At 31.7% G+C, this 27,694-nt stretch overlaps 1 protein-coding gene across 6 annotated transcripts in view; it reads right to left on the reverse strand.

Moving 5' to 3' along the window:
* Znf292 (zinc finger protein 292) overlaps positions 1-27,694 on the reverse strand; it is an 81,130-nt gene that overhangs the window by 10,307 nt on the left and 43,129 nt on the right. For 4 of the 6 annotated variants that reach the window (XM_078019644.1, XM_005324732.5, XM_021726033.3 and 1 more), the window contains 6 exons: positions 26,926-27,080; positions 26,635-26,713; positions 24,161-24,296; positions 11,452-11,654; positions 5,151-5,287; positions 2,864-3,005 (listed from right to left, as the gene is read on the reverse strand). In XM_078019644.1, the coding sequence (XP_077875770.1) occupies positions 2,864-3,005; positions 5,151-5,287; positions 11,452-11,654; positions 24,161-24,278 (600 nt within the window). In that variant the 5' untranslated portion in view covers positions 24,279-24,296; positions 26,635-26,713; positions 26,926-27,080. Of the gene's footprint in view, positions 1-2,863; positions 3,006-5,150; positions 5,288-11,451; positions 11,655-24,160; positions 24,297-24,792; positions 24,951-26,634; positions 26,714-26,925; positions 27,081-27,694 lie in introns of those variants that run through there. The other 2 variants (XM_078019643.1, XM_078019645.1) reach the window with 2 other exon arrangements.

Genomic DNA, 27,694 nt, shown 5'->3' on the forward strand with positions numbered 1-27,694 from the left:
AACAAAGGACAAAGATAAGAAGAAGACAGACAAGAAGGATAGAGACCTATTTTATAAGTGGCAGAAAAGAAAGGTAAAGTGAGAAAGAGGCAGGAATATATGGATATTTCTAGCTTTCACATAAACCTATAATTATTCTACACAGAAATTCTGAGATAGATCTGAGGTATATAATTTTTATAGTTAAACATTTTGCATCTTTTGTTTCTTGCCTTATGAACTGGTAATAATAGTAGACAATCAGGCCACTCTACTGTTATGATATACAAGAAAGAAGAAAACCTGTGTACTCAGTAAAGCTGCATATGAGAGAGGAGGATACAAAGAAGTCTTGGAGGAATCAAAAGCCAAGCCAACCATTAAGATGATCTGAAGGGATAAGAAACGCATAAAGGTCAGAAGGATTGGTACATATATAAAGGATGAGAATTTCAGTTTTCCAAAGCCGTAATCATTTAGAAAATTTAGGAAATGATGAGAAAAAATTGAATTTAAGAAAGCATTCAGAGATCAGAGGACTTATGAATGCCTTACAAAAGAAAAACTACTTTTTGTCATATGAATGCTAAACGCTTTTTCTAGAAATAACAAAAACCGATTTAAAAAAACATACAAACCAACTAAAATTATCACAGAGGGGAATCCTAGTGACACTTCTATTCTGGTTTGCTACTGAACTCAAAGGTCGACTTTCAATTCATTAAAGGTAAAGAGCTTTAATAAATTCTCTTTTAAAAAATCTTACCTGAACAAATAATGCCAACAAAAGAGACTATATCAACATTTTTATGCTTCTGAGTTTTTATCTTTGTTTATATATACCTACTGGAAAAATAAGATTATAGAAAATACTTGAATCATAAACTGGTCATATTATATAGTATGTTTTAAATTTTTTTTTTCATTTATTTGTAGATGGACACAATACCTTTATTTTATTTGTTTTTATTTTTATGTGGTGCTGGGATAGAACCCAGTGCGCCTCACTGCATGTTAGGAAAGTACTCTATCACTGAGCCACAACCCTTAGACCAAGTTAGTATGTTTTTAAAGTTGAGTTTGAATTCTTAACAATTTTCCATAGTATCATGTGATTAGAGTAATTAATCCATAAAAATCGAGCAGAAAGCTAAGTGGTATAAATTCAGAAAAATAGCTTCAACTTCCTTTCTGGCACTAGGAACAGCATCAAGCACGTTTCTGACAAAAGCAAAGTTTGTCTTTGGTACTCTCTTCCATAGCCTTTTTTGTTCATTTCCTCTGGCTACCTAGTGTCCTTGACCTAAAGTTACCCAGGGTTTTTATGTTACTTTTAGCTCCCTATAGGACATTCCTTTCAGCCCACCCATAGCATTATGTCTTTTAAAAAATTTTAAAGGCTAACTAGGCATTTCAGAATTAAATTTATATTTAACATGGAATAAAAAGGGGCCTTCACAATCTGACTTTTCTATTCTATTTTAGCTGTTCTCTGCCCCTCCCCTAACCCACCTCTATTCCAGCCTATAGATCCCAAATATTCCCTTCTCTCACTTGTCTTGATACTCAGAGCATATGCTTTTTCTATGACTGGAACTCTAGTTCCCTCTTGTCTGGACATTACTATTTGAGTATCAAAACACATAAATGGGTTAAATGACCCACTTCTCTATGAGGGACTGTGTTCAACAATGTGCTTTCCCAGGGGTCTCAACATTTCACTACACTAGAAGGGCCCATATTACAAATCAATTGTTTATGTTTCTATCAACAGACTATGAAATCTTTAGGGGCAAGGCTGGATCTTTCAAGTCTTTAACTTCAAGGGGTCTAGGAAAGATTAAAATTTGCAATAAGCTACCTGCTCCAATTCTTCTGCAGAACAATTAAAAAGGAAACAATTATTTTAAAATTCGTATTGGAGTGGCTGACAGTCTTCAGTAATTTCTGAAATTTTGAAGAAAGAGGGTTACCTATTAACTCAAATCACTCCTCTTTACACTTTCTGAATTTCCAGAGTGTCAAATTAACAAAGTAGCATTAAGGACTAGAAACAATGGGTACAAAACATAACACAAGAAAGCAAGAGAACAAGGTGACCAGGAAGTGAATGCTTACTCTCAGAGACAAGTGGCTTTATCCAGTGGCTTTAAGGATTGCAAAGAATCCATGGTTTGAACGATTATCATGCACGCATAAAGGAACATATGCAGGTGACTGCTTAGTACAAAGAATAACTCAGCAAAAGTGTGACATCATGGCCACAATTAACCATGACCTTAAACAAAGAATCTGGAAGATCCCTAGAGTTCCTATCATGTACATTTCTAACCATAGATATAACCTTGAGCATATGTCAGATGATTATGGAGCCCTAGGTTCTTATTCTTATAAGACAATGTTCCTCTATCTTCCTTCAACCAACTTTCTCTGTTGCCAGTTCAGTAAACATGCCATAGAATATAGAATAATTCACACAGCAGGAATCATTTGCTCTATTAGGAGCTGAGTATTGTTAAATATACTCACTTATTGATGCTTTTTGAAAACGATATGTTGTCTCATTTAAAAATTTGTTGCATTTTTAAAAAATAAATCAGGTACTTCATTTTTTAAAAAAAAGAACTAGAAACAAAATTAAAGAACGAAAAAATGTAGCTATTATATATATTACTTTTTCTAAAGGCTAGGAACAAGCTTTATATTTTCAACTTCATTTTTAAGTTTCTCTGAATCAAATGTCTTAAAAGAATTAATAAGAAAATGTCCAAAGTGCTAAATGAAAGGGGGGGGGGAATCACTGAAGTGACAAGATAATAAGTTAGTCTTTTATTAAAGATGATTTATATATTTGAAATTAAGAAGAGATCTAAATTATTCTTACCTCTGAATTAATAACTTTAATCAGGAAGAAAATGTGATATACAGTCTTTGTTAACAAAGAAAGTTGACGACACCTTTCTAGGTACACTTGTATAGATGGTTCTACTCTTTGTTGTAATTTACTCCAAAAGAGAGTGAGTTCCCTTAAAAAAAAAAAAAAAGTTTAAAAGGTAAGTCAGAGTAGTAATGTAATAATCAATGGACTATGTCAGTGTAGTCATTACATTTGAAATTAAAACTGGTTTTGGACTCCAATTATCCAATTACACACGTGGAGTTAAGTGTATGTGCAAGATTAATAGATCTTCATTTTCTAAAGACTAAATAAAATATAATTTTCCCTTTCACTGATCAATATTTTTCAATCCCACAGTAGCACTAATTTTTTACTTGGAAAGCACTTAACCTTTAAACAAGTCATAAATGATAACTTTAAATCCCAAATGACTTTTATGTAATATAAAAGTACAAAAGGGATGTGTGTTATTTTATATATATATATGGTATCAGTGGCATAATGACTTTTTTAAAAGCATTTATCTAGAATTCAGGGTGAAATGGCTCAGTGATAGAGTTTGCCTAGCATTTGTAAGGCCCTGGATTCAATCTCACCATCACAAAACAACATTTATCTTCTAACAAATTTAAAATCAACCAATAATGCTTCTATTATTAATGAATAAAAGAACCAATGATGATGAAGAACCTGGAATAAACTAATAGGTTCAATGGCAGGAAAATAATGAAATTCTGAAAAATATTAATTTTGAAATTTATTTTAAATGCAACAATATATTTTTCATAGAAAATAACCCAACAGAAGTGACAAATTTGCCTTTTACCTATCTCATGTTGCTTCTGTCCTCCATAGTTAATTTCCACAAAGATCTTCCTTGCTTCAATTTTTTTCACCAACACAGTTCTTTCTTTCCTATGACAATTTCCTCATTACCAATCCTAAAAACTCTATTTTACTACCCACTTGAATGATCTGCTTGCTTTCTGGATTTTCACCTATATATCAAGGATTTCTAAAATTATATAAATGGTAACTTTAAACGACATCTAACTTTTACTATGTAAACTTTAACTACAACTGTGAACTTTGTTTCTCTGGTCTTGTAAGATTAAGTAAGACTTTTCCATTTGGATCTCTTCGGAAAACTTAAATTATGTATAGTTATGTATCCTGTAACGATTTTTCAATGACAGGCCACATATGGGACTGTGGTCCCTTAGGATTACATAGTCATGACGTAGTACCACTGTAGCCTTCTGAGTAAAGTAAGTATACTTTCTGATATTCACACAATGTTGAAATCGTCTCCAACCATGCATTTCTGAGAATGTATCTTGTTAAGCAATGTGTGACTGTATGTGAAAAGAGTGACTTTCTTCCCAATTCACCATCTTCTTAATTTAATGCATCATTGTGATGGACCCTATTGGCCTCTGCTTTAAGCATCCTTGAGATTGATTCCTTGGTATTTCTTTCATCTCATGCCACATCCATAAGGAAGCCTTTATAACAAAACTAAACTGCTCAGTGATAATTTTGGACTTTAATTTCTTTGATTACAATTTTATATTTGTTTGTCATGTGTCATTTGATAAATAGTCTTAAATGTCAGAATGTTACAAACCAATTTTTAATTTGTATTTATATAATACCAACACAACATTAAAGACAATTATGCTAGATAGACTGTCAGTCTTGGCTGACACCACTGGCCTTAAGTTTTGTAAGTTGACTGAAGTAAACATCTTTTTGACTTGTAACTTCCAAAGGATTATATTAGCAAATTTTACCCACTTTGGAAATGTACTATACCAGGCAGCGTGTACTGAAGGGAACATGAAAAAGTTAGCAAAGTTGAATGATTTCTCATATATAGAAAATGAACAACTTTTATATAAGTGGTAGCAGCTGGTTAAGTACCTAAAAGTATATAATACACAAAGGAAAAAATAAACACACTGAATCACAGGTTGCTTTACAAAGCTAAAAATTTTTTTTATGGTGGCATTAGACAAATAAACCTTTCATCATTCAACATTTAAAAATTTGCTGACCAGATGCTTGCTAAGGAATTGTGTGATCCTTAATACTAAAAGCTTTAAAACATCAACTATTTGATAATCAACTTGCACACATGCAATATATAAAACAAGTATTTTGTCTTGACATGACAAAAAGGCTTTAAAAATAATCCTAAGCTATCTGAATGCCCAATACCTATTTCATAGTCTATTTAATAAATTTTTCTTAAAAAAAAAACTCAACTCACCAAGCACAGTACATATCTCCTTGTTGGAGCTGACGTGATAAAAACGCAGTACATAAAACAAGAGCACTTTTTTCATCACCTTCAGATTCTAAGTTACATATCATTTCTAGTGCATCTTTGCAATCAACTTCTGAAATCTACAGAGAAAGGTATAGAAATAATGCAATAAAATGGCTTTCTATTAGGGGACACACAGAGACATGTACATATACATTATATATAAAAAAACATGTTAAATTTTGTATTAGGTATCTACAAATAATTTTCATTTACTCATACACTATCAAATCAAGTCATAACTGGTCATTACTAGGACAAAGACTGGGCTGTACAAAAAGTAATCTTTCCTCATAGCTAGTAAAAACTAATACAGCAATTTTGAGAGAGTATTAAATACAGGAAAATAGCTATTTTAAGAATTACTATGTTTAGTAAATAAATAATTTAATTATAAGAACTTTTTAACCCATGAAACCGGATCCATGATACTGAAAAAGAAATACTGCATTATTTTTTCATTTTTCCCCTTTTATTCACTGATTTAAATTAGCATTAGAACCAGTAGAAAGACAAGAGTTATACTGGATAGAGTTTAATGAACTTAGTGTCTTATTCATGCAAGGGAGGAGGATGTAATACAAATCATTTTATATTTTAAAATAAGGTCACCTCATTTCAGCTATATTTTCTATAAATTTTCAATATTTTGCTTTTCACATAAATTTTCTCCATTTCTAAGTTTGCCAAGCAAACATATATGTATATATATATATATATAACCTTAGATAAAGGCAACTTGCTTTGTTTAACAATATATTCCCATTTATTAACTTAAAAAATTAATGAAGTTAGTATCGGATTCAGCATAAATAATAAAACCTAACTCTTGGTACACCTTTGATGCAGTGCTCTTTCCAATACTTCTCTGTCTGCCATTTTCTAACAAGTCTTCATCCAGAAGCAATACCATTTAATGAAAAAGGGCTGAAGGATATATGTTTATACAATAAATATTTTACAACATCTAAAATGTTAAACATATTGTCAGACATTTTCCATGTACTACTACATAATTATAATTTTCCACTAGGTAGATATTTTCATTTAATATTTTATATATAATATAGGGGTTTCAAAGTTATATATAATTTGTCCAACTTTAAACAGTTAAGAGGTACAGCCATAAAACAAAACTTGCCTAAATAATAAAGACCTAAGCTCTTGCCATTTCATCACATTATCTTTTATTAAAAGTCATATTACTGTCATTTGTAACTAATAAAAAAAGTCGTATTAACTTAATCATTCAAACCATTTTTAAAATTTGAGGCTTCCTTCATGGTCTAACATATCATTTATTTATTGTCATTATTACTTTTTGCAGTGCTGGGGATTGAACGGAGGAATTTACTCATGACAGGCAAATACTCTATCACTAAGCTGTACCCCAATCCCAAAAGTTGTGTTAAATTTTAAACAGTTAACCTGACATACTTATGAAGACCAATGTTATGAAGTCAACTTCCAAGTTTATTTTTTTTACTTTTTTTCATAAAATGTTAAAAACCATAACTGCTATTTATTAGAGCCAGCTACTTCAGAAATAGCAATGCTATTCCACAAGAACTTTTTGGAACAGGTTGAGTTGTCTCTTATCCAGTTTAGAAACCTGGTATTCTGTTTGGAACCTGAAGTGTTTCAGATTTTGGATTTATAAATATCTGCCTATACATAATTAGATCCGTTGGAGTTGGGATCCAAATCTGAACATGGAATTAAAGGTTTATCATATAAACCTTATGCACATAGCCTGAAGGAAATTTTATATATTTTTATTGTACCTGTGTTTGACCAACCTGTACATGATCAGGTGTGGAATTTTCCACTTATGTCAGTGTTCAAGAAGTTATAATAGATTTTGGAGCATTTCAGATTTTAGACTTTCTTATTAAGGATATACTATAATACTTTTAGAAAACAGGCTTAGAAAAGTTAAGTCCTTGCTTAAAGTTATATTTAGTGGCAGAGTCAAGTATTTCAGGTTTAGCTTCATGGTCTATACTCTTTCCCAAATTTTTACATGGGCAAATATACTGAGGTCCTATATTGCTAAATATAGATTTACTTGTTCAGATTTAATACAAATCCTTGTTTCTTGAAAGTCTGATTTATTTTGAATCATCATTTTTATTGCTCTTCTAAAACCTAAGTCATTCCTGTTAAATGCTCACATGGTACCACATGTATATACTATTTATAAGGAAAGAAAATTGTATGTATCCAGTGGAAACACTCCCATTAGCTTATTCTTACTATTTAAAAGTAAATACTTGTATTTATGTGTAATCACCTATGTGTATTCATTCATGTAAATTTGCGTGTATATTTATTTGTGTGTGTATATAAAATGCCAAGTGAAAAATTTGTCATATTCAAATATACAGAAAACTTAATTTTTTAAAAACAGGCATACTAATGAAACAAGTTTTATAGTACATTTGCGGGCATTCACTTCCTTGATTTACCACAAGAAGACGCTCTTGAAAAATATATAAAGACATGGCAGAAATAATGAAACTATATTTAAAACTAATGAATGGTTGAATGAAAATGATAAAAAGTGAAATATGATCAGCAATACACAATAATTTGTTTTAAAAATCCAAGGCAGCACAATTCAGAGATTACCAATATATTACCTATGTTCTATATTGTTTTGAGAAATGGGCAAAATTATAGATATCAGAAAATGTAGAACTCCAAATAAAAAACTTAAAACCAATTAGAATAATCTATTTGTTAAAGACATACGATGCACAATCCCTTTGTGATGCAGAAAAATCATTTAAAAATACAAATAGTATCTTATGTGTTAATATGGCAAGGTATCAAAAAAATATAAAACATTTTGTTAATATTTTATTTACATACCAAGAATACTTTTAAGACTATTTGATTTGCTTTTTAAAATACAATCATTTTCAGTATAGAAAATAACTTTAAGATAGAATCATAACTAAGAAAATGTAAAAATCAAACCATGAGCAGTTACATTTTTTTTTAAGCCTAAATTGCCATCATCTTTTCTGAGTGACAGTTTGGCCCTAATAAATTAAAATGTATAGATTCTTGGATCCAACAATTCCACTTTCAGAAATTTACCCTACCAATATACTTCCAAAAAGGATGTAACAATGTATGTACAAGACAAACTAAGTGTCCAGCTGTCTGGTTAAAGATACTACAAATACATACTATAAGATTATGCAGCCACAAAAAAGAATGAAGATGAAATAAAATGAAGATGTCAATAAAAAGGAGAAAAGTGACTAGCAGCCAGGGTACCAGTATGTGGTTTTAAGTATATGTACATGCATAGGAAAATGTTAAAAACAAACAAGCAAGCAAACTAAACACACAACAACAACAAAACCCCAATACATTATATATCAAATTTCAAACTTAATGATTACTTTGGGATGTGTTACATTAGAAAATGATGATTAAACCAAAAAAAAAAATAAAAAGAAAGAAAATGATGATTAGAGACAGACAAGAGAAAAATTTACTTTTATGTTTAAAGGTAAAACCAATAGAAACATTGTCTCTAAACTCAACAAAACACTGCCAAACTTTATTTTTACTACCTATATGAGCATCAGACCAAAGCTCATTCCTTCCAGAGAAGCCAAATTAACACTCACCTCTCCCAGCCCCTCCCTGTGACAGCTAGCTGCTATTTCTATCAAAGGGTCCTTGGAAATAGTCAATACCTTGCCTACTGGACACTTACAAAAGGATTCCTCAAGAAGATCAACAATTTAGGCCATGGCTGACTCCTTCTAACAAAGTGTATTCCCCAAGGAACAGGTTCAAAAAAAAAAAAAAACCTCAAATGCTTATAAGAAACAGATTAAAAAACTGAAATGCTTATAAAGAACCAAAGTAAAGTAAATGAACAATTTGGAGAAGAAGGGAGAAAAGAAAAGAGAAAATATATGCATAAGCATACCCATGCTAGAGGGGGGCAATGTCTTTGGGCAACTGTTCTAAAGTGCAGAAATAATGGGCCTTAGTAACAGCCAATATTAATTCATTTACCTCTCGTGGAACAATGAAAAGTAAGCTTCTAATGTGTTTGTAATATAAACATAAAAGAGCAACCAAATAACCTTTAAGAAAGGGGGACTTTTTAATAAGGAATATGTATTTACTTATACGCTAACCTGTTTCTGCACTACCAAGTTTTTTTTCTCCTAGGATGAAATACTCAGTGACCTTAGTGATTCTGCTTAAGAACATGAAAAAAAAAAAATCTTAATGTTAACAAGAGAATGAGTTTAAAAACAAAACATCCTCTCATGACATCAAAGGAAGCCAGGGTCCTCACAGAAAATTTTCAGAACCATCTCCCAGAGCAGGCTGGTTTGCTACTACTCAACTCTGGATAATTATACCAAGAGGGAATTTAGGCTCAGTATTTCAAAACCTGATTATTCAGAGAGCTAGAAAGGCAGATTTTTACTTGAACTTATAAAATCACAAACTTCAATTTCAAAGCAAATCAAATTACAATCTGTTTAGATACCTTCCTACTAGAAGGTATGCTTCTTTAGAGCAGGGTCTATGCCTTACTCACCTTTATTTCCCAGTGCCTATAAAGCACACACTGTTCAATTAATAAAAATGATGATATGCACATTTCAAAGACTTTTTTTTCCAAAAATTTATAAATCTGTTCATTAACTTGTCTAGTTACCTTGAACAAACAAAACAACAACAACAAAAAAAACCCCTTCAATTTTGCTCTGATGTGTAGTTATCTTTCTTTCTTTCTTTGATGGTGCTGGGAATCAAACCCAGGGTGCTCTACCACTGAGCCACATGCCCTCCTGATACCTAGCAATTTAAAAAGAAAATTTCCTGGACAATAAAAGAAAAAAGTCATAAGGAAAATGAATCTATAGAGTAGCCAATGCCCAAACTAATAGAATAATGTCCTAGGTTAAATAAAGAATAAGGTCCTACTCCATCCAAAGCCTAGAAATTACCATAGAACTCTTCCCAGTATTCCCAATATCCTCACTATATCCCAAATCCCTACTTCTTATTTTGATCCAAGCCTATTACCTGCTTCTTCACTTTATGAAGTGAGGAAGAAAAATTTCACTTTTTATCAAGAAAAATCATACAATCACCATACATTTACAACATCTAACCTCATCTGGGCATTCAGTTTTTTGTCTGAGGTTCTCTTGCTTCTGAACTTTGATTATAATCTCTATGTGCTCAAGAGATCATACATTCTCTAATTGCCTTCTCTGCTACATACCTCAGCAGTTCTCTTAAGGTATCTTTAAGTTTATCCCAACAATCTCTTTTTTTGTTCTCTCTCTACTGCTCTGGAGGCAATCAATATGTCTATCAGAGATACAAGACACTTGTATGCATTCAGAGCTCACAGAACATTCTTTAATGTAGTACTGTTTTCTTTATCTAAATTTTTATTTTTTCCTCTTGGGTACCAAGGATTGAACTCAAGGGTACTCAACCACTGAGCCACATCTCCAGCCCTATTTTGTATTTTATTTAGAGACAGAGTCTTACTGAGTTGCTTAGCACTGTCCTTTTGCTGAGGCTGGCTTTAAACTTGTGATTCTCCTACCTCAGCCTTCTAAGCTGCTGGGATTACAGGCATGTGCCGCTGCACCTGGCTAAATTCTTTAAATATAAGTTGTTATTCATCAACTTTTAATTCTCCTACTCTACCTCCAACTTCATTCTGAGGTTAGTTGAATGTTTAAAAACGCAAAATTCCAATTTAGATAATGACTCTATTCACAGTTATGAAACATAAATAAATATTATGCTCTATGCCAAATTAAAAAATAAAATGTCTCAAAATAGTTTTACATTAAATATTCAAATATTTACTTTAAAAAATATTACATATCTTCATATATTATATACTTACATATTCTACACATAGATAAAATTTATGATTTCTTTTTAGGAACACTTTCCCTTTTAAAGTAGTCAATTAAAAAGATCTGCAAGTATCCTACAGTCAGATAAAACTGAAATTATGGTCCAAATACCACCAAATATAAATATTCTACTAAACTTAAGTTACCACATCTTTTTCCTAATTTAGCCAGAACATTTAAAAGATCCACGTAATTTATAAGCTAGACAACAATGGTCCCTTAACTGTTTACAAGAAAGGGAAGTCAAAGACATTCTAGTCTAAAAATTAATTTCTTCACTTCGAAAAATAATTACTAACAAAAAATATACTCACCTCTTCGATTAACTTTTCATTTGGTGATGATGTGCAAAGACAGACAAGGTAAGTTTGCTTAAAACTACCTTTTGTACCAATCTCTGGATGGTCAGAACACAGCTTTGCTAGAGCAGTTGCTTGACTTAACTGATTTGTTTTGATTAGATGTTTAATTCTCATATCCAACAAGATGGGACCCTCAAAAGCTAAAAATTCATTCACTTTAAAAAACAAGACATAATAGATTATTAACATTTGGTAATAATTCATTTGCAATACAATACTTATAAGGAATATATAAATATATATATATATATTTTAAGATAGGAACTAAACCTGTTTCTTGCAATTTTCACTATTGCCATAAGGCTATCCAAAATACTTGACCTTCTAAGCAAGAAGATTTTTTTGCTAACTTTTTGAAGTTGAAGTCCATATTTTTGCCCCTTAGTGTATCATGTGGAATGAGCTAAATAAACTTTTTCATGATAAAAATAATTGTGCATTAAATTTTAATTAACTGGTATTATTAAAATAATAAATTATTCTTCAAATAGCAGTTATTCTTTAAAAACAAAAGCTAGTATCCCTAAAATTTGTAATGCCAGGGCATTACATAATTATTTGGGCAACCACAAAGGATATTTGGATATTCTAAAAGGAGAAATTCCACTAATATGTTGTTCAGTTTTGATGATGTGCTTTTAATTTTACAAAGATGAAGTCTATCTTTTCTTAATAGATGTTCTAGAATGAATTAAAGCATTTTCAGAAAAAAATAAGAGAAAAAGTTTGCCAAGAGACAAACTTGTGTGGTTATTTTTAAAACATCAATTGATAAACCTTAAGATATGCCTGAGATTCACTTATACATAATAGACTTCTCTTCTGTTCAAATCTGTGAATTTCCTAATGCTTTCTTGGTCACCTATATATAAAAATTTAAATATATCAAAAAGAATTTAAGTTTTAACAAGTACAAATTTTAAATTTTCCCTGTTTTCTTTACCATGATGGGAATTATGTTTAAATATTTATTTGGTGATGACTACCCTGAAATCTTCGAAAAGCTTTTTGCAATAAAATTTAAAATGCCCTGTAAATAAAACACGTTATTTTCTCTACTTGTGAACAGACCAGAAGATACATGTAACAAATCATTTGCATACTGTAAGAGGAAAAATGAGAAAGATGTTCTTTCCTTCTTTAAACATCCAGTGCTCCTCTTTATTACTTATTACTTTTATTTTTCTATCTAACTCTACTCCACTCTACTATTGAAAAGATTCTTTTGTAAAGTACTATAATCATGGTTCCTTAATATTAAAACCATGAGCCTACAAACAGTTTTACACAGGATCCCAAATTTCATCCTTTATTCTTAAAGTCTAGACCTCTGTAACTATCCTCTATTCTTTACATTAGACTAAACAAAAATTTTTTAAAAACATAACATGGATAAACTAAATGCCTAAATTAATGGTGCCTCTAGCTATACATCTTTCTGAAATAAATGGCATTACTTTTATTTTTCACGACATGATCCTATCAGGATAAGTATATTAAAATACCTTTTACAATTAAGTTTCACTACTAAAGCAAAATCTGTGAAGATTTTAGAGGAAAGATTTAAGAGAAACAACATTGAAATAAGGTATTTTGGCAATCAACAGTGATTAACTTTTTTTTAACATAGCTTTAATTTCCTAATACAATTCTTTCAAAAGGAAACTCTACAAAGACAATGTATAGGAATTATTTCAAATAATCTCATTAAAAAACTCATAATCAAAAGAATCTGAAAGATCATGGCAAATAAATTTGAAAGGTGACAAGTATCTAACAAAAATTAGTCTGTAGAAATTTCAAACAACAGCATTTAAGTTAGACTGACAAATTGTGTCTAATATGTTTTCTGCTAAATCAGTGTATTCAGACTATATATTAATATTAAACATTTCAAAATCATAGTTTTTTTTTTTTTTTTTTTTTTGCTGATGGGAAATCCCTGCCACACTTATGGCAAAATGAATTCCCAAGAAATACAAAGCAATTAGAGCAGAAGGGACTTTATAGATCTTTTTGTCAGCTACATCATTTGGCAGATGAGTAAACTGAGGCTCATCGAAGGCAAGAGACTTCCTAGAGTCTTAAAGCCATCTAATGACAGAACCAGAACTAGACTACCTTTTTAGTGCTTGCCAGACTTCTGAAAAAGTTTTATGATTTTTATATTTGAACAATTAGATGTGTCAAATTGCACTCTCTAATCTGCTTTCCCCACTCTCACCTCACATAAAAGATTTTAAATTTTATTCACGTGTGCCTTTCTATCTACTTTCTCTGCATTTATGTGCTTCAGGAGAAAAGCAGTTTTTATTATATTCAAGCAGATCAAGACAGCTGGATGACACAAAATGACAATGTAAATACGTTAAAAATAGCTTTTTTTAAAAAATTTTATTTCTTTTCTTTTTTTTTTTAAACTTTTATTTATTTATTTTTATGTGGTGCTGAGAATTGAACCCAGTACCTCGCATGTGTTAGGTGAGTGCTCTACTGCTGAGCCACAATCCCAGCCCCTAAAAATAGCTTTTTCCCCATAAATGCCACTTTTATATGCTAAATAAGCAAATATTAATTTTTACAACCAACAATTAACTTTAAAGACACTATAATTTATACATTTTTGAGATAAATAAATCACTGTATGAATACTGTGTATTACGTAACACAGCTTATCCTAGTCTCCTGAATTCCCCTAGTGTCAACTCAACTTACTGAGTGTATAGTTCCATGCCAAGACAGCATCTCTACTTGTTGCTTTTGAGCGTTATCACATACCATACAAAAATCTCTACACCATAGAATATGTCATCTCTATATTTGAATCTACTTGGTTGTGCCCAAGTCAGAAACTTAAGATAGACCTTAAAAGTGCTCTTCTTAATATCACCCATACATCCAACCCAATATCTAATTCTGCCTTTCTACTTGATTCTATTCACTTTTTCTCTACTGCCCTCTCTCTCCCCACAACCCATATCCCTAATTAGACCACCCAGTAGCCACCTGCTAGTCTTCTGCATCATCTCTTCCCCCCTCTATCACTTCTCCACCAGCACCCAGAGTACTTAGTTCAGTATTATTTTAGAAATTTTTAAAATATTTTTTTAGTTGTAGATGGACACGATGCCTTTTATTTATTTACTTTTTATGTGGTGCTGAGGATCGAACCCAATGCCTCGCATGTGCTAGATGAGTGCTGTACCACTGGCCACAACCCCAGCCCCCTTAGTTCAGTTTTTAAAGTACATGTTTGATTTTCTTCCCTTTTTAAAAAAAACCTTTGGCTTTCAAAGGATAAATCCCCAAATTCTCACCATGACCTATATGAATCTGCATTACCTAACCTTTTAAAAGATATATATAATTAGTATTTTCTCTTACATACAATTTGGAAATCAATCAAGAAAAAAAAAAAGGCTCCAAACTGGAAAGGAAGAAACAAAATTGTTTCTTAGCAGATGACATGATCTTATAGGTAGAAATCTCTAAGGATTCCATTTAAATTTTTTTAAATAATAAACTTAGCAAAGTTGCAAAATATAGAAATCAACACACAAAAATAAGGTACACTTCTATATGGTAACAGTGAAAATTTTTGCAATAGCACCAAAAACAGTAAAATACTATTAATAGTAAAAATAGTTAAAAAAAAAAAGTAAAAAACCTAATCACAACATGAAAGACTTATACACAGAAGACTATAAAATGCTGCTGAAAGAAATTAAAGACAACATAAATAACTGGAAAGACAGTTTCTGTTCATAGACTGGAACAATTAATAACGTTAAGATACCCATCCATACTATCCAAAAAAAATCTACAGATTCAATATAATTCCTATCAAAATCACAATGGCAGTTTTTCATAAGGAATCCCTAATAGCTAAAATTACTTGAAAACAACAAAGCTGAAGGTACTACATGACCTGACTGCAAAACATAAATTGGGAGTAATCAAAAAATGTAACACTGGCATAAAAATATACATAGAGGCCATTCAGTAGACTAGAGACCAGAAAGAAACCCTATCATATTTGTTCAAATGATCTTTGAAGAGTGCTAAAACAAATCAATGGAAAAGGGGATAATCTATTAACAAATAGTGCTGGAAAAACTAGGTAGCAAAAGAATGAAGTCCATCAAAATGGACCTAAAGAATGAAGTCCATCAAAATGGACATTTTAAAGACCTAAAAGTTAAGACCTGAAACTAGAAAACTCCTAGAAGAAATCAGTGGAGAAACTTTATGACATTGGACTAGGCAATAGTTTCTTGGCTACAACTTCACAGGTTTACTCAACAAAAGCAAAGACAGACAAATGAGACTATATCAAAAAAACGTTCATGTATTGAAGGACACAATTAACAGAGTAAAATGGCAGCCTAAGAAATGGGAGAAGACATTATCTGATAAGGATTATTAACCAGAATATATAGAGAATTCTTGTATCTCATAAAGAAAAAAATATGATCAAAAATTATCTATGAACTCAAATAGATATTTTACAAAAAGACAATAAAAGATGGTTAACAAATCCTCAAAGAACTACAAATCAAAAGCATAATAAGATATTACCTTATACTCATTGCAATAGCTACCATGAAAAAAAGTATTTTTGAAGATGTGGAGAAACTGGAATTTTATGAACTATTAATGAAACTATAAAATGATATAACCACTAAAGAACATAGCAGAGCAGTTTCTCAAAAAAACTAAAAAACAGAACTACTATGTAATCTATCTATCCCATTTTTGGGTGTATGCTCAAAAGAACTGGTCTCAAAGAGATCCACGTATTCCCATGTTTATAGCTGCACTACTCTTGAAAGCTAAGAGGTGGAAACAATGTTTGAACAAGTTTTAAGCTTTAGAAATTTCCCTTGAAAGGCAAAAGATTCTGAGGGTGGGAGGCTAGAGAGAACTGCAGGGCTCAAGGTTCAAGAAAGTATTGACAAAATGTAATTTATGCAACTAAATTAAAAGTAGAGGGGAGAGGGCTGGGGTTGTGGCTCAGTGGTACAGCACTTGCCTAGCATGTGTAAGGCACTGGGTTTGATTCTCAGCACCACATATAAATAAAAAAAATAAAGGTCCGATGCCAACAACAACAACAAAAATGTAGAGGAGAAAGTTTAAAAAATATAGTTAAAAAATTAACTATATTAAAAATTCAGTGTGACTGTCATAGGGAATGCTAAGTTTATTTACTCTGCAATGCTGGGGACTAAACTGAATCCAGGATCTTGCACATCCTAAGCAAGCACTCTAACACCTTTTCAAAATTTCATTTTGAGACAGGGTCTTGCTAAGTTGCCCAGGCTGGTCTCCCATTTGGGAACCTCCTACCTCAGCTCTCCAAGAGCCGGAATTAAAGGCATGTGCCATCACACCCAGTTGTAAGTTCATATTTTAGAATGACATATACAAAAAAAGGAAAAGCAAACTCAGGATCAAGGATCCACTATGAGTGTAAGAGACCTGGTACTAATACATGCAAAGTGTAAGTAAAGTTAAAACCTAAAAGCTAAATATTTGCCCACCAAAAGTGCTGAGAATATTAAAACTAGAGGAGATGATACTTAAGTTGGGAAAAGTGTATATATTATTTATGGTGGGAAAGAATAGGAGAATTCTTTTGATTCTCAATTTTAGTTAAAAAATAACACAACAAAAACAAGAGGAAAGAGATGGGAAAGGTAATTTTTAAAAATAAGGCTGATGGTATGTTTGGAAAACTGTAGAATGAGATATAATCCTGGATAAAAGTTTAAAAATTAACTATATTAAAAAATGGCTAGTAAGAGGAGAGGGAAAGGGGGAAATACTGAGAAATGATATGGGTCAAATTGTATACACAAATATGTAACAAGTGCCACCTTGTGTATAACATTATGTATCAATTTAAAAATGTGGAAAAATAAGAAAAAAAAATTGCTGAGACTATTCAGAAAAACAAGTGAATAGTAAGAGTCAATACAGATTCATTAAGCATAAATTAGGTTGTACTTTCACAGAGATTATGTTAAAATAGAACATAAGCCCAAATATAAAATGGAAAACTATAAAGCATCTAGGAAAAAATGAAAGAAAAGGGGCTGGGGCTGTAACTCAGTGGTAGAGTGGCCGCCTTGCACGTGTGAGGCACTGGGTTGGATTGTCAGCACCACATAAAAATAAATATATTGTGTCCAATTACAATTAAAAAATATTTAAGAAAAAAGGAAAGAAAAAATCTATATGATATTAAATTTGGTGATGAGTTTTTAAATAAAACAAAAATCATGAGTTCATTAAATAAAAATTGATAAATTTGACTTAATTAAAATATGGGACTTCTGCTTTGTAGGTCACTTTTAGGAGAAAGGTCAAGCCAGAGAGAAAGAACAGTTTGCAAACCATACCTGAGTAGAACTTGCACCCAAAATATACAAACAACAGTTAAAACTCAATAAGAAAACAATCCAATTAAAGAATAGGCAAAAGATCTGAACAGATGCTTCACTAAAGGTATACAGATGGCAATTATGCATTCGAAAAGATGTTTAATATAATTTATCATTAGAGAAACATAAATTAAAACAATTTGCTAACTCTATGTGTCTATCAGAATGGCTAAAACAAAACAAAACAAAACACCCAAACCAAACCCCCCAAAACCAGACACTATCAATTACTGGTGAAGGTCTGGAGCAATACTACTCAATGCCGAGGAGACTGGGACAGTTTGTGAGGCTGAAATAGCCCTGGATGAAACATAGAATGTGACAAAGAATCTAACTATTCAAAATGTATGAAAAAAAAAGTCTCACTGAAAGGAAGAGAAAAATAAAATGCTAACCCAAATAACTTTAGAAATGAATGGATTCTATACAAAACAGTATAGACACTTTCAAAGACAGGCATTTTCTTAGAAAGCTAAACAAAGTCATACCATACACAGTAATCCTACTGATGTGAAAATTCACATCCACACAAAAACCTGCATGCAAATGTTTATGGCAGTTTTACTCAAATCACCAAAAATGCTAGCAAACAACATATTCTTTAATAAGTAAATGAATAAACATTCCTACAATAAAATACTAGCCAGTATTAAAAACAGATGAATTATTAAGCCACATAAAGACATGGATGAATGTTTAATGAATACTGCTATTTAGAAGAAGAATGAAAATGTAAAACTACAGAGATGGCAAATAAATTAGTTTTTCTCAGATTTTTAAGAGAAGGTTGAATAGATGAAACAGATGGTATTATGACAATGAAATGATTCTTTATGATATTGTAATAGTAGGTAGATGTATGATACTATGCATTTGTCAAAACCCAAAGAATTTTATAGCATAAAGGGGAATCTTAAGGTATATAAATGTTTCAACTTTAGGAGGTTGGGACAACCCCAGATGAAAAAAAATCTAATTGTATTACAAATGTATGAAAAAAGTCTCACTGAACACATAAGAAAAATAAGATGCTAACCCAAATGATGTTAGAAATGAGTGAATTCTGCATGAATAAAGGCAAAAGGAACTTTATAAAAGCACTGTACTCTAAATGACAAAACTGTTTCCCACAAGTGTACAAGTTTATCAATTCTGAAATCACTCTACTTGTACTCCAGGACTGAATGGATGGTCAATGGCAGGAGAAACCAGTCTGAAAAGGCTTCTAATCATGTGACCTTCTATTGAAGTTGGTGGTTACAGATAAGTAGGAAGGTTAGAACCATCCTTATGGTTATGGAGAGGAGTAGGAAACAGTATGAACTCAAATTTGGTTTAACATAGATAATAGCTGGTTACTGTACAAATATTTATAGATATGTATATATACACATGGTAGTACACAAACATATTTCTTTGCTCTGTCCACTGAGAGAACCTAGATGCAATGATAACAAAGTGAAAAAAAGTATACTCAGATACCATATCTTGGTTTCTAATACCATTCTCCAATAAAAGGAATCATGATTCCCTGGAAAAATAGCCAATTCTAGAAGTGGGTCAAGAAATATGCAAGATGAGCCTGCAAGGTCTTATAATGCCAGGAAGCTGAAAAGTAGTTAAAACACAAACCACAACAATAGAGTATGGATGAAGGATCCCATAAAGCCTTGGGGAAAGCTGGAATAATTTGAATGATAAAGTAGTACTGGATTATGATCAAACTATAAAATAAATTTCCATAACTCCATACTGTTACTTATAAATAAATGAATGAATGAATGAATGAATGAATTATGCGGGTGTGTGAAATCTGTTTGCAATCCTATTGGTCTTGATACACACCACTCCTTAAAAAGATAGAAGACAACTTTCCACCTTTTAAGTGTGGGCTGCACATCCTAACTTCCTTTAAAGGGTACAGCATGGAAGGTAGTGAGGGAGAGTAACTTTACTGAATTCTGAGACATAACTACCTCACTAAGTGGTCAATGTTCACACCAATGGGGATAAGTCATGTTGATAACATGTACCCTTAACATAATGTGAATACAATGGTGCTTTACCTCAGTGGTCTTTCTTCCCCAAACCCCAGTCTAATCATGAGAATTATCAACAAACAAATCCCAACTGAGGGACCCTCTATAAATACCTGACCAGTATTCCTCAAAACTGTCAAGGCCATCAAAAACAAGGAAAGTCTGAAAAACTGTCACAGCCAAGAGGAGCCTAAGGAGATATGACGACTAAATGTAATGTGGAATCCTGGCTGGGATCCTGGAACAGAAAAAGGACATTATATAAAAAAACCCAAGGAAATATGGACAGTATGGACTTAAATTAACAAATATTAATATTGGGTTATTGTGTGTTTAAAAATACAGTATAGTACATTAAACAGAATAACAAACGTAAAATGTAAGATATTAAATAGTGGAAACTGGGTGTAGGGTATACAGGAAATGCTTCATAATTATTCTATAAATCTAAATCTATTCTAAAATAAAAGGGCTAATTTAAAAATAATAAATTAGGTCAAACTAACCTCCAGATTAAACATTTTTACGTAAGAGAACTCAAATACTGCCTATGGTCTTTCCTCAAAAGTTTACTTAAAAAAAAAATAGGTACACTTGATAAAATGATAGCAGTTAGAAGGTAAAAAGAACAGAAAGAAAATGAGAGAATTCTGTAAGTATCTAAGACTCTGTTTCTAGGTATGATCTTTTTATGGTTATAATCATGGACCTGGATGCCAATAGGGTACCAGGTAGTAAAGCTGCTAATGAAAGGAAATTGGGAAGGACAAAAACCTTGCATAATACAGGACTCAAAACTATTTTGACAAATGAGTTAAGAGTAGTATTTGCTTAAAAGAATTTGTTTGTGTGATTTTAGTAACCTCCTTGAGTTGTGAGAATGATATGGCTACCCCAAAAGACAACTTTATCTCAGGTAAATCTTAACTTAAGTTTAAATAGGATGAAGGGAGTGAGTATAGTATTACTGACCTAAAGCTCACCAAATCACACTTAAGAGAGTAAGTGTTGAGAATGACACATTAAAGAGAATAATGAACATAAAATGTACTTGAAAATAAAGAATCATGACTGTAGGTTTAAAATCATGCCACATCAGGAAGGTTTTCAGTCTACATTAAAAAAGATGACTAGGTATGTTCCGTATGATGGTAGTCTCCAGAAGTGATCAATATGATTTTATTTTTCAATGATGCTTTTTTAGAAAGGAGTTAAAACTAGGTAGGAAATAACTAGTATTAATACCTTTCCAATCCAGAGACTATAACTATACAAACACACAATATGTTAAGGAAACAAAAATTTTCTTTCATATTCAAAACCATCTACTTAACTTATTTTGGTTTAGTTATTAGTTACCTCATTTTAGAATGCTAAAACATCAAAGTAGAACCAACATCTTTAATTTAGAGTCCTACCTACTAGCCCTCTTCCAAATAAAAGAGAATTTTCTTGGTTTATATGAAATTTAGCAGGTCTAAATTTAATCAATTTAAAAACTGAATTAAAACAATCAGGATTAAGCAGATTATCCAATGTTCAAATACCACATCTAAACCTCAAAGGAAGCTGGGCACAGTGGTGCAAGCCTATAATCCCAGCAGCTCAGGAGGCTGAGGCAGGAGGATGGAGCTCAAAGCCAGCCTCAGCAAAAGCAAGATGATAAACAACTCAGTGAGACCTTGTCTCCAAATAAATACAAAATAGGGCTGGGGGATGTGGCTCAGTATTTGAGTGTTCCTGAGTTCAATCCCTGGTACCAAAAATAAATAAATAATGAAAATAAAAAGGTGAAAGGTTTCACTAGTAACAAATTATAAGCATAACCTTTATAGGCAAACTCATTAGTCTCTGAACCCAGGGGTATAACCACTGAGTCACAACCCAGCCTTTTTTATGATTTTTATTTTGAGACAGGGTCTCACTAAATTGCTTAGGGCCTTGCTGTTTTTGAGACTCACTTTGAACTCATGATTCTCCTGCTCTGGTCTCCCTAATCACTGGGATTACAGGATATGCCACCGTGTTTGTCTTGCTCTTAATTTCTAATTTAGAATCTAGTTTTAGGCTAGAGTTAAGTTAGGCTAGATACAGAATATAAGAGCTGTAAGTTACCCCATCCTTATATCACCAAATCTGAAAACATAAATAAATTAGTATGTAGATACAAAAAGTTAATTCCTTCAATTTTTTCCCAGAAAGAAATAAAAATACACTTCTGGTTTATGTGATTATTCACAAAAGAAACATTCTAAATAACAGAGGACCAAGTAAAGATTATGGTTGTAAAGTCTCTCAAATAACACTCTCTGGTTGTTTTATGAGCTCTGTTAGAATCTGGCTATCTATCTATAATCCACCTGCTTTACAGAAACTCCTCCTGCTCTACAGTCCAAATTATGTCATATGAAGATCAAGAAAAAAAGCATCAAAGAGACAGGAAGAGACATTTGTTAACGATATGATGTTAGGTACATTCAAAACAAAGAAATAAAGCAAATAATTTTTTAAAAGTTTTAATCTAATAAGGTAAAAGTTCTTTTTTCCTGTTTTAGTAATAACGTGAATTTGGCAAAATGTTATTTATAAACTGACAATGGAAAAAATTATTTAGGTTAGGTGCAATTTTATTTTATTAGGCTAGGTGTGTCAGGGTGAAGAGTGAAGAAGAGTGAAGCTGAGGATCTGACTTTAATTCCTGGCTCCACATCTCAGCACTACAATGTGATGCTAAAAACACAACTAATCTTTTTGAGCCTCTTTATCTCATGAAACACAGAAAAGGAAAAATAAAGATCCTAACTTTATCACAGGATTATCATGAAGGTTAAATTAAACCATGCACATAAAAGCACTTTCCAAACTGTTAGGGACTAGACAATGTAATTCGACATACTATTAATACATAACACCCCATCATTTCCAAAAAGCTGACAAGATTAGAAAGCGAAATTTAATGCTAGAAATAAAACATACTGGTGTTAATCTCTTAGGGATAAAATCTAAAATGTCAATGGCATCCCCCCCCAACTAACAACAACAAAACAAAAACTCAATTAAGATTCTTAATATCATCATCATTATTGTTATTTTAAATAATCAGTATTGATTTTCCATTTCTCCAAAGTCTTAACACTAGAGCAAATCTGTGAATATGTATGAAGGAAGGAAATGCTAACAATGCTAAAGTTCTAGTGAGAACCAAGAAAAGGGTAACACTACTAGAACTATTGGGAAAGCACTGAGAAAATGGTAGAAAAGGAAGATGGGAAAGAACAATTTGCCTGAAGAAAAGTTTGAACACGGGCTGGGTTATTTTTTGGTAAATATCCAAGTACCAGAAGAGTTCACAAGCAGTTATGAACTCTTAACACTCCCTTCTCATAGCCTTCATAACTTTCAGTCACATCATAAAATTATGTAGAGTTTGCAATCAATCAACAAGAAAAACAGCAAAAATAAAAGGTAGAAGCAGACAGTGTTAAATACATGTTTATTTCATTGGATGTGTTAATTTCTTCTTATATATTTCTCCAAATACCCTGAGAAAGGTTAGGGTGAAATCTGGGCACATTTTTCTAAATCTCAAGAAAAGTATCAAGACGACAACTATGCTTTGTCTTCATGATATATACAATTTGATTATATACGTACGTACATGTGAGCATGTGTGTATATTTTAAGTTAATTTAGCCATCTACTTCCAATAGGACGCCTAACAGTTTGAGCTTAGCTGGAATCCAACAACAACGCACGATAAAATAAAAGTAATAAATTGTGAATGAATACTAATCTTAGAGACATAAGACTTGAGAATTCCAGCACTGTTTTTTTTTACGATATTTTGAGGAAAATCATTTAACTACCTGATTTCTGCTTTCTCCATCTATCAAATAAGTTATCATATGCCACCTGTCAGGATGTTACAGAGGGAACAACCCCTCTGTTGAACCGACACTGAGAAAAAAATTGTAATATGTCTGTTATTTTAAGATTCTACAATCCTATAAATGCATCATCCCTCAAATAAAATAAAGGTGAAAGGCCTAAAGTACCTCAGATGAAATTTAATTAACGGACCTTTTTGAGGATATCTTCAGATGAATTGTATGCAACCAACTTTACTTATTTTCTCTAATCTATAATTCTTTTTTTCTCTCTCTCTAGAAAATTTACCTTTATCCTTATCCAATGGTTCCTGGGAAAGAATAGTGCACAGTACCGGGTTTTTCCACACCCCAGTCTCTTGAGCTAGAGTAGCTAAAAAATGCAATTCACAGCTGCCATTCTCCATCAGCTTTTCATGAGCTACCTATAAATATTAAATAAACATCCAAAGAATTACAACAGATTTTTTTTTTAAGCAAACTTATCAGGTTTTAAATATAATACTAAACTTTTGGAAAATAAGACTCGTATCTTAAAAATTTCATGTCACATTGCAAAGTTCTAAATTCCATTACTTCTGACATTTAATGGTGAATTACAAAGATAAGAAATAGATCAACTGTATATCTTAAATAAATATATTTATGGAAAGCTCCTCACATAATTTTTTTTTTTCAAAATCTAAACCAAAAGTAAAGTTTATTCTCAAGGAAACTATCAGAATATCAGCATTAAAGACATTACATATTTTATATCCTGTTTTCCCTAAAAATTCTTATACTATTAATAGAAAGATCTGCACCATGGTGTAAGTCACAACATATACACACCATAAAAGGAACTTATGGAAATAACTAAATCCATGATTAATTTGTTTATTACACAGCCTTGGTAATTTTACATTAAAGATGATACTGAACCTTGCTTACTAGTTGTTTCCAAGTGTTCATGCACTCAGCATATCCTTCAATCCACCAAAGACCAATTGTTTTTATTCATTCAGAAAATGTTTATTGAGACATTCTATGAGCAAAGTATTGGTGAAGAGAGCAAAGCTCCTGCCTTTATGGGGCTTACCCTCTGGTGGGATAAAGAAGTATTTGAACAATTAAAACACAGGGAAAATAAAATAAATGCTATTAAGCAAGTCTTTAAAGTGTCATGGAAACTCCTAAAACTACATGTTATATTCAAACAAAAACATGATTCCTCAAAATCTTCTCATTTTAACAAAGTTCAAATACTTTATAAGGAATTTTCTTTGAGCAATAGTTGAAGATACAGGGTTTTAAAAACATTTATTTCCTGGGGCTGGGGTGTAGATGGTGGTAAAGAACTTGCCTAACATGTGAGGCCTCATATTTGATCCCCAGCATATCTCTGTCTGTCTGTCTCTCTCTCTCTCTCACACGCACACACACAAGCGTGATTTCCTTCTTAATAATCTATATGAAAAAGTATCAACTAATACTTTTGTTTTAAAAGTTTATCTTAATTTGGCAAACAAAATTAGTAGCATGAATTTTTTTTTTAAATTAACTTGGTAATAGGATACATCTGAATGTCAAATGAGGAAAAGTTATGAAATAATTATTTACCCGAAAATAAACAACTGGGAAGGAGGGAACTAAGACACAAGTTACTAATATGCCAAAATTGAAATTGCATAATCAAAAATTTAGCTGCAGTATGACAAAAAGGACAAGACAATATCATTTCAACAAAGTTACTAAGCATTCTACCTTCAAGAAGCTTGCATTGGATGTATATTTTGACTTTTAATATTAAAATAGAAAATTTTATTTCCATAGCTTATTTCACATGCTTCCAAAATATAAGGCTAATCTTTTTAAATATACTTCTTACAAAAAAATATGCCAAAAAATACTTTAAAAACTTTGGCTAGGGGGAGGGAGGGAAACTGTACCTTTTGAAACCAGCTAGTAAGAAAATACTTTTTAATTGAGCAATTAATCAAAATTCACTTGAAAATAGTACAGTCAACACAATCTAGTACTTGAAATAAAATTTAATGCTCTTAAAAATACTACTGAAAACTATATGTTAAATTGTGTAGTACTATACATAAGCAGTAATGGCACTGAGAAATAAAGCATGTGTTTTCACATATAAAAGGAAAAGCATGGGGCTCTGGGCTGCTCTCTCTTCTTGAGTGAGCCTGGAGCCTCAGCGCGCTGAATTGGATCCTCAATAAATCCCCTTCTGCAATTGCAAAAAAAAAAAAAAAAAAAAAAAAAAGGAAAAGCATGGACTTTGAATGAAGAACCTTGGTTCAAGTAACTATGATATTAGCTGTATAAATATGGAGCAGATAAAACATTTTTAGAGTATGAGCCTCAGTTTCTTCACCTTTAAAATGGGGAAAATATACCTATTCCCACAAAGTTTCCATAAGAATTAAATTAGACACATTAAATTCCTAAAAACACAGAGCACATTTCTGGCAAATAGTCAAACTGTTCTAAAGCCAAATCAGGGCATTTTATTTTGTCTTCCTTTACTGCTTTGATAAAGTCCTAATTATCTGATTTTAAAGATTTGTGCAATATTCAGCCAGTCTATCTAAATGGATATATTCACTTGGCAAACATTTTTTGAGCAAGACACCACTGTTAATAAAAGCAGCAACTGATATCAGTCATTACCTAGATATTTTATAGTTTAGTCAAATATTTTTTTAAGAATAAGGAAAACTAACATACAATATACTCATATTAAATCTCATAGGTAAATATTCTCACCTGTACCAGTGTTTGAAATTGTTCCCACTGTTTATCTGATAACTCAACAGGTAGACACAATAAAAGTTCAACACAGCTTCTAAAAAACAAAAAGTTGGTAAGATACAAATAATTATTAATTAATAATTATCAAAATTCAAAGTGAAATAATACCACTAATTCTAATATTATCGGTGGACTCCCTATAGATAATCTATTTAAAATTGAATTATAAGATCTGATAAAGTTTTTAATTTAAAAAAAAAAAAAAAAGCTAAATACAGTTTTTTATTTACTCAAAGGTCTACTCACAATGCCAAGCGTTCCAGAACCAATGCTACATTTTCACATTCAGAGGTAAGATAAGGTCGGGCGTTAACAAAACTTTGGATAGCCACTGTGTATACCTCCAGTAAAGGTAAGGGGTCTTCTGAAGTTTTCCATTTCTCTGCATATTCAAGGAGTGTCTGTTTTAGAAAAAAAAAATATTTAAAATGTACATCAAAATACACACTGACTCCTCAACTGTTTTCCTTTCCTCCCTGAGAAATTTTTAAAAATAACATTCTTAGTTTATAAAAATAAATAGTTTATACTAAATATTAAAAGAAATAAAGACTAGTCATATTTCTAGCAGTTCTCTGTAGGAGAGAAGATTAGTGTTAATTCCAGCAATAGCTTCATTTCATCAACACTAGTTTTAAACAGTGCAAGCATTATCATTTACTTTCTTCCCTAGGAAAAATGTCACCTTTCACCCCAGAATTGCTAAGATTTAACTTATTTTAAAAAGAAGACACCTGGGCAAGCTACATTTGACCAGACATGCAGTGAAGAATTTAAAAGAACATTTGTTTTCTACTTTTTGTACAGGGAGTAGAAGATCCAATATCTAACAACAATTCAACCACGTATGGTCAAAGAGGACATTTTACTTTTTTGGTCCATTAAAAAAAAAAAAAGTACATAACAACAAATTTTCACTTGTTTTTGGCAGTACTGGGGATTTAATAGGAGCCCTCCTCTACTTCTGACCAATATCCCTAGTCCTCCCCTGACCCCACAGGTTCTCAAAGTTGCC

This window comes from Ictidomys tridecemlineatus, chromosome 8, assembly GCF_052094955.1.
Source record: "Ictidomys tridecemlineatus isolate mIctTri1 chromosome 8, mIctTri1.hap1, whole genome shotgun sequence".
Lineage (NCBI taxonomy): Eukaryota > Metazoa > Chordata > Mammalia > Rodentia > Sciuridae > Ictidomys > Ictidomys tridecemlineatus.